At 47.0% G+C, this 8,645-nt stretch overlaps 1 protein-coding gene across 1 annotated transcript; it reads left to right on the top strand.

Moving 5' to 3' along the window:
* The first annotated feature begins 1,269 nt into the window (after positions 1-1,269).
* Positions 1,270-3,451, top strand: LOC140387151 (neurogenic differentiation factor 4-like). The gene is made up of 2 exons (XM_072470156.1): positions 1,270-2,529; positions 3,205-3,451. Exons 1-2 carry the CDS (start codon positions 1,822-1,824, stop codon positions 3,262-3,264), a joined length of 768 nt encoding a protein of 255 aa, XP_072326257.1. The 5' UTR covers positions 1,270-1,821; the 3' UTR covers positions 3,265-3,451.
* Positions 3,452-8,645: the final 5,194 nt, after the last annotated feature.

Here is an 8,645-nt window from a genome sequence, read left to right as displayed (position 1 = left end):
TCTCCTGCCCGATGGAAGAAGTTGGAAGAGTGAGTAAGCGGGCTGGGAAGGCTGGGAGGAGACTTAATAGAGGTTTTCAAGATCCTGAGGGGTCTGAACAGGGTAAATCATGAGCAACTGTTTCCACTCAAGAGAGCATCAAGAACCAGAGAGAACGGATTGGGACTAATTGGCGAAAGGAGTCAAAGTGATGTGAGGAAAAATGTTTTCATCCAGAGGGGGGTTGGAGCCTGGAACAAACTTCCTGAGAGGATGGCGGAGGCAGGTTCGATCGAGGTATTCAAAAGGAGATTGCATTGATATCGGAAAATGAAGAATGTGCAGGGTTACGAGGATAAGGCAGGGGTGTGGGGCTAGGTAGAAAGCCCTTTGAGAGTGTCAGTGCCGATCAGAGTGGTCTCTTTCTGCATTGTAGTAACTCTGTGATTCTGCTAGTTTTAAATTAGGGACCAGTGCCTGCTTGGGAAGTCCACACCCACAAAGGGAATTTAACCCTGGTAGCCTGGAACCCTCTTCCAAGTAGCACTAGGGGTGTACCAACACCACATAGTCTGCAAGAAGGCAGTTCCCCTTCCCTTTCTCAAAGGTAATTAGGGATGGGGACAATAAACGTTGGCCTCGCCCGGAATACCCAGATCTCTTGAAAAAAAGGAAAAAAAGCCTTTAACAGTGGAAAGCCATTGAACCATATTTGGGAAAGGATGACTTCCGAACCAGAAAACACACATAAACACACCACTCAAATGCAAACACTCACACACACACACACACACACACACACACACACGTGACTGGATAATCATCATATCAGTTAATGTGTCCCCTCCTTCAGATGAGGCCAGTGAAGCCTGATAAAAAAAATACTCCGACTGCCACTCTGTCAGAGATCAGAATGTAAACCGGGCGATTGAACTCAGGGATCTTTATAGCGTGTGCACTTAACCAGTGAGCCATTTGTGGGGCGAGGGAGGGGTGACGCAGTGTGGCAGGCGTCTCGACAAAGACCACTTTCTTTCACACAGAGCAGGAAATGGTTAAATATTGTGACAAAGGCCCTGGGTTGCTTTCTTCACTGAGGAACAAAGCCCAGGTACAGAAATAGGAAGGGAGAAATAGGCCTGCAGCTGTTCCAAGTGGCAGCAGACGGTGCATCATCTGACTCACACTGAATCCGCTCCTAACTAACTGCATCATCACATGCTGGCTGAAGCTGCACAGATCCTAATGGCTACTCGCCCTCCCTCATCAAATACATACAACAGAAGAGTCAGAGTGTAGAATTGACACAGGTCATGCTGCATCCAGCAGCTTGTCAAAGATGATATTCCTACATTCTCAGCCAAATCCCTTGATTCCGAGAAAATTCCCTGCACTCTCCCCCCCCTCTCTCTCTCTCTCTCCAACATTGCCTCTTCCCCACTTGCCGTGTGTGGCAGATGGCACTTCATTTGAGCTGCACAGTACATCAGAGCATATTAAACAACCAGTCTGTAATGCTGATCCACGGCGGGACTCGGATATCGAGGTAAAACAATCTCCTTTCATCGTAAAGTTCCACCGCTCTGTCTGGAATTTATAACAAAATAGGCTCTCTTTCCGTGGGAGGCTCACGTGCCGGTCTTGGTTGGTGCCGTTCGAGCCAGGCCAGGAAAAGTGTCGGCACAAAACCTTTGGAACGGGAGAGAAAACAGGAACAGCTGCTCATGAACCATCAGCATCATCCCTGCCACCTCCAACCCCGGTGAGCAGCTCTGTCACAACCATTAAAGTCACACAACTGAGGAGAGGAGAGAAGAACGAATACCCGGGCAGTTAGATATCATGGATGTGTCTCCAACAAAGCTTCTGCACCAGGACTACGTAACATCCTCAGAATACGGGACACTGAGAGACTGCAATTCTCTCAGTTCAGGGAGTAACGAACCAACAGAATGCAGCTACAACAGCTCTGAGCCCAACTGTCTCACTGATTCCACATCTCATAGCCACTCACCAATCTCCTCCGTTGACTCTTGCAGATTTTCTCCTCAGTCTCTCCCTTGCACCTCGGCTCAAGGGGCCTGTGGCCACCTGTGTCAGGTTAACAGCCTTCCTTCGCCCTCAGAGGACAGAGGTGAGGAGGGTCAACAGATGAGGAAGATTCGATTGCGCTACCCAGGCAGAGAGCGGCAAAGCGCCAGCGAGAGAGAGAAGCTGAGGATGAGGGGCCTGACCAAGGCCCTGCACAACCTGAGGACGTACCTGCCTCCGTCGGTGGCGCCGGCGAGTCAGAGCCTGACCAAACTGGAGACCCTGCGCCTGACCATCCGCTACATCTCGCACCTGACTGAGCTGCTGAGATTGAGCGAGGAGGGCCCGTCAGAGGGCAGGGACACTGAGGGCAGGTGCCAGGTGTACCCGCAGGACCTGGGCTGCTGTCAGGACAAGTCACAGTGTCCCCCGCCAGAGTGTCTGACACATCCGGACAACTTGATTTTGAACAGCGAGACCCGTATGCCATCAGGTTTTCAGGATATAACACTCTATCAGGTACGTCAGCCATTTTTACGGTATTATTTGAGACGTCTGGCTGTTTGATTAACAGCACGTGATTATCAAGGCAAAACTCAAAATTTTCCTCAAGTAGAAAAAAATTAGTCATGGATGAAAATAAATCAGGGGAAACAACATTAAGATTTCATTGAGTCTAAGCTTCATCTGCAACCCATCATTGTAAAGAGTACAAGAGATTCCCCCCCCCCACTCCCTACAGTGACACAGCTGGTAGCCATTCTGCATAGTTTGGTCACTTCGAAATCCCAGCCGAGGCTCTGGTCTTATCTTAGTGGAGTGTGGAGGTGCAGGAAGGGGGTTGTAATCATCTCAGTTTCCAAGAGAAAATCTAATTGCAGCTCCTGCTGACTAGCCGGTGACTCTTGCGAGGAGTATGCATAAACGTTAAGGGACTGGAGCAAAGCAGAGGCTTTCTCTGTCATGCTTCAACACCCTGACTCTAGGCTGGGAAACGGAGAATAATGCCAGGGTGATTACTCTGGGGGGGGGGGGGGGGGGGGCGGGGGGCAACATCCATGGAATTGGACGCAGGTAAGAATCATTGCCCTCAAGCTGAGGGGGGACTACGATGCACAAAGTGCATCAGGGTTACTGCATCATATCTGTACCGCACCGTCTAATGTAGTTAACAACCTGTCTCCATTTTTACAGAGTTTCGCAGAGAACAATGGGAATCTGCAGCTGGTCCCTTGGTTTCCATGGCAACATTAAGACCCCTCTGGGCCTGACCTATTCTGAGGAATTAGTCATTTGAAAAATATATTAAGTTAAGTATTTTTTCATGTAGATGTTTATTTTGTTAAACCTGTGAAAATTATTTGATATATTTTTGTTATGCTGGTTTTACTGTCTGTACATTCGAATCGTGGAAGAAAATAAAGCATTTTACGTTTGATAACTTTGGTGTTTGTCTGCCCTTGAAATGAAGGAGCGTAGGTAGGTTTTTAAAAAAAAGATTCACCCATTGAATGTGGGTGTCACTGGCTAGGCCAGCATTTATTGCCCACCCGACTTGCCCTTGAGAAGGTGATGTTCAACTGCCTCCTTGAACCGCTGCGGTCTCGGAGGTGTAGGTACGCCCACAGTGCTGTTAGGGAGAAATTTCCAGGATTGGGATCCAGCAACAGTGAAGGAATGGCGATATATTTCCAAGTCAGGATGATGACTGACTTGGAGGAGAACTTCCAGGTGGTGGCGTGCACATGCATCTGCTGCCCTTGTCCTTCGAGGTGGTCATGGTCGTGGGTTTGGAAGGTGCTGCCTTGAGTGAGTTTTTGCAGTGCATCTTGTATATGGTACACACTATTGCGAATGTTTGTGGAGGGAGTGAATGTTTGTGGATGGATACCAGTCAAGCGGGCTGCTTTGTCCTGGATGGCGACAAGCTTCCTGAGTGTTTTTAAAATAAATTTAGAGTACCCAATTCATTTTTCCAATTAAGAGGCAATTTAGCGTGGCCAATCCACCTACCCTGCACATCTTTGGGTTGTGGGGGCGAAACCCACGCAGACACGGGGAGAATGTGCAAACTCCACACGGACAGTGACCCAGAGCCGGGATCGAACCTGGGACCTCGGCCCCGTGAGGCAGCAGGGCTAACCACTGCCTACCTTGCTGCCCCAGTTCTGGAGTGTTGTTGGAGCTGCACTCATCCAGGCAGGGGAGTGTATTCCATCACATTCTTGACTAATGTCTTGTTGATGTTGGACAGTCTTTGGTGAGAGAGTAGGTGAGTTACTCTTTGCAGAATTCCCACCCTCTGATCTGCTCTTGTAGCCGCCGCTTTTAAATAGTTGGTCCAGGTCATTTTCTGGTCAATGGTTACTTCCTGATTGATGGTATTGCGGTACTCATCCAGGCAAGCGGTTAGACACTGACCTTTCATTGCACCAACATGGGGGTTCAAATGCAGAGGTCAGCAACTTGCTCATCCAATATTCAATAGGCATAAGAAACAAAGGAATGGGAGGAGACCATTCAGCCCCTCGAATTGTTCCACCATTCAATTGGATAATGGTTGATCTGTATCTTAACTTCATTTGCTCAGTCTCGTGCAATCCTTTCTCAACAAAAGCCCATAAGTCACGGTTTGGAAGTTTTCCATTGATCCCAGCTTGTTGGGGGAAAAGAGATTCAGAGTTCCACTATACTGTGCCGGAAGAAATACTCCCTGATGTCACTCATGCTTGGTTTAGCTCGAATTCATGATCATCCTTTTGTTCTGGACTCACCCTTCCTCCCCAACCCCATGAGGATCATTATCCAGGGTGGCATATGTCACATGACAAATGGTGGACGTGGGGGTGATTTTAACCTGACCTGTGGATACTGGGTGGTTGGTAATTAAAATCGTCCAGATCTCTTACTTGCCCTGGAATAGCTCTACTATGATTTTAACTCACGCCACTGTGGAGACGGCAAGTGTGCCCAATACCTGTGCCTTCTTATTTTAACGGGACCTGACAGCAAGTTTTATGAGGAAGACCAAGAACGAATTAAGAGTTGAGCTTCTCACCAGGATGACTCAACAAGGGGGTAGGCCGAAGCCTAAAGAGGCCCAAAGAGGTGAGTTTACATGTTTTCCCGTCATTTCCTTGTAGTGCTTGGAGGAGCAGGAGCGGAATGCTGGACAGCAGGATTAAGTGAGGCCCAGGCATTTAAAAACCCGGGCCTCCCGTTTGGCATGTGGATGACGTTTGACTGATGTCTGAAGGTTCAAGTAAAAATTAGCCCCCCCCCAGTTAAAATTACAGCTAAGATATCATAAGACCATAAGACATAGGAGTGGAAGTAAGGCCATTCGGCTCATCGAGTCCACTCCACCATTCAATCATGGCTGATTTCAACTCCATTTACCCGCTCTCTCTCCATAACCCTTAATTCCTGGAGAAATCAAGAATTTATCAACTTCTGTCTTAAAGACACTCAACGTCCCGGCCTCCACCGCCCTCTGTGGCAATTAATTCCACAGACCCACCACTCTCTGGCTGAAGAAATTTCTCCTCATCTCTGTTCTAAAGTGACTCCCTTTTATTCTAAGGCTGTGCTCCCGGGTCCTAGTCTCCCCTGTTAATGGAAACAATTTCCCTACATCCATCCTATCTAAGCCATTCATTATCTTGTAAGTTTCTATTAGATCTCCCCTCAACCTCCTAAACTCCAATGAATATAATCCCAGGATCCTCAGACGTTCATCGTATGTTAGGCCTACCATTCCTGGGATCATCCGTGTGAATCTCCGCTGGACCCGCTCCAGTATGTCCTTCCTGAGGTGTGGGGCCCAAAATTGCTCATAGTATTCTAAATGGGGCCTAACTAATGCTTTATAAAGCTTCAGAAGTACATCCCTGCTTTTATATTCCAAGCCTCTTGAGATGAATGACAACATTGCATTTGCTTTCTTAATTACGGACTCAACCTGCAAGTTTACCTTTAGAGAATCCTGGACTAGGACTCCCAAGTCCCTTTGCACTTCAGTATTATGAATTTTGTCACCGTTTAGAAAATAGTCCACGCCTCTATTCTTTTTTCCAAAGTGCAAGACCTCGCACTTGCTCACGTTGAATTTCATCAGCCATTTCTTGGACCACTCTCCTAAACTGTCTAAATCTTTCTGAAGCCTCCCCACCTCCTCCATACTACCTGCCCCTCCACCTATCTTTGTATCATCGGCAAACTTAGCCAGAATGCCCTCAGTCCCGTCATCTAGATCGTTAATATATAAAGAGAACAGCTGTGACCCCAACACTGAACCCTGCGGGACACCACTCGTCACCGGTTGCCATTCCGAAAAAGAACCTTTTATCCCAACTCTCTGCCTTCTGCCTGACAGCCAATCGTCAATCCATGTTAGTACCTTGCCTCGAATACCATGGGCCCTTATTTTACTCAGCAGTCTCCCGTGAGGCACCTTATCAAAGGCCTTTTGGAAGTCAAGATAGATAACATCCATTGGCTTTCCTTGGTCTAACCTATTTGTTATCTCTTCAAAGAACTCTAACAGGTTTGTCAGGCACAACCTCCGCTTACTAAATCCATGCTGACTTGTCCTAATCCGACTCTGCACTTCCAAGAACTTAGAAATCTCATCCTTAACAACGGATTCTAGAATCTTGCCAACAACCGAGGTTAGGCTAATTGGCCTATAATTTTCCATCTTTTTCCTTGTTCCCTTCTTGAACAGGGGGGTTACAACAGCGATTTTCCAATCCTCTGGTACTTTCCCTGACTCCAGTGACTGTTGAAACATCATCACCAACACCTCCACTATTTCTTCAGCTATCTCCTTTAGAACTCTAGGATGAAGCCCATCTGGGCCTGGGGATTTATCAATTTTTAGACCTCTTAGTTTCTCTAGCACTTTCTCCTTTGTGATGGCTACCATATTCAACTCTGCCCCCTGACTCTCCTAAATTGTTGGGATATTACTCATGTCTTCTACTGTGAAGACTGACGCAAAGTACTTATTCAGTTCCTCGGCTATTTCCTTGTCTCCCATCACAAAATTACCAGCGTCATTTTGGAGCGGCCCAATGTCAACTTTTGCCTCTCGTTTGTTTTTAATGTATTTAAAGAAACTTTTACTATCATTCCTAATGTTACTGGCTAGCCTACCTTCAAATTTGATCCTCTCTTTCCTTATCTCTCTCTTTGTTATCCTCTGTTTGTTTTTGTAGCCTTCCCAATCTTCTGACTTCCCACTACTCTTTGCCACATTATAGGCTTTCTCTTTTGCTTTGATGCATTCCCTAACTTCCTTTGTCAGCCATGGCTGCCTAATCCCCCCTCTGATAACCTTTCTTTTCTTTGGGATGAACCTCTGTACTGTGTCCTCAATTACTCCCAGAAACTCCTGCCATTGCTGTTCTACTGTCTTTCCCACTAGGCTCTGCTCCCAGTCGATTTTCGTCAGTTCCTCCCTCATGCCGTTACCTTTATTTAACTGTAACATCTTTACATCTGATTCTACCTTCTTTCTTTCAAATTGGAGATTGAATTCGACCATATTATGATCACTGCCTCCTAAGTGCTCCCTTACTTTAAGATCTTTAATCAAGTCTGGCTCATTACATAACACTAAGTCCAGAATGGCCTGTTCCCTCGTGGGCTCCATCACAAGCTGGTCCAAAAAGCCCTCCTGTAAACATTCAATTAATTCCCTTTCCTTGGGTCCACTGGCAGTATTATTTACCCAGTCCACTTGCATATTAAAGTCCCCCATGATCACTGTGACCTTGCCTTTCTGACATGCACTTTCTATTTTGTGGTGCATCTTGTGCCCCTGGTCCTGACCACTGTTAGGAGGCCTGTACATAACTCCCATTATGGTTTTTTTGCCTTTGTGGTTCCTCAACTCTACCCACACAGACTCCACATCATCCGACCCCATGTCGTTTAGTGCTATTGATTTAATTTCATTCCTAATTAACAAGGCAACCCCGCCCCCTCTGCCCACCTCTCTGTCTTTTCGATAGGTTGTGAATCCCTGGATGTTTAAATGCCAGTCCTGAACCCCCTGCAACCATGTCTCTGTGATGCCTACCACATCATATCTGCCAGTCACAATCTGGGCCACAAGCTCATCTACCTTGTTCCGTACACTGCGCGCATTTAAATATAACATCTTTAATTCTCTATTGACCGTCCCTTTTTGTTTTCTTAGTGTGGTGGACCTTGGTTTACTGAGCCTTTCCATACAATATCAAACCATTCCGACAGCCAGCCTCCCTCCACTGCTGCCTTGTGGTGGAATATTCTAATCAGAATCTCCCCTGTTGACACTCCTGCCTCCATTACAGTGACAATGCTGTTTATTTTCCCGTTAAGTTGCAGAGTGACGGCATGTGCCACCCTCCTCAACTGGTGAACTTCCACAAACTTATGAAACTTGCATACAGGAGAAGACCCAGTGATCCATCTACTCTGTCCTGGTGGGTGGATGGGGTGGGTGGGAGAGGGGAGATGGGGAAAGTCAAAAATTAGCCAATTGGATAGCAAAAAGTCTATTGGCCATTTGATTGGTGGAGCAAGGGTTGACATGTCAGTCGACCAATGCTGGCAGTGTGGGGCTGGAATGGATGGAGGCAGATTGT

Source organism: Scyliorhinus torazame, chromosome 12 (genome assembly GCF_047496885.1).
Source record: "Scyliorhinus torazame isolate Kashiwa2021f chromosome 12, sScyTor2.1, whole genome shotgun sequence".
NCBI classification, from domain to species: Eukaryota; Metazoa; Chordata; class Chondrichthyes; order Carcharhiniformes; family Scyliorhinidae; genus Scyliorhinus; species Scyliorhinus torazame.
The sequence above is the reverse complement of the archived record's forward strand: the minus strand, read 5'-3'. Positions and strand labels throughout refer to the sequence as shown.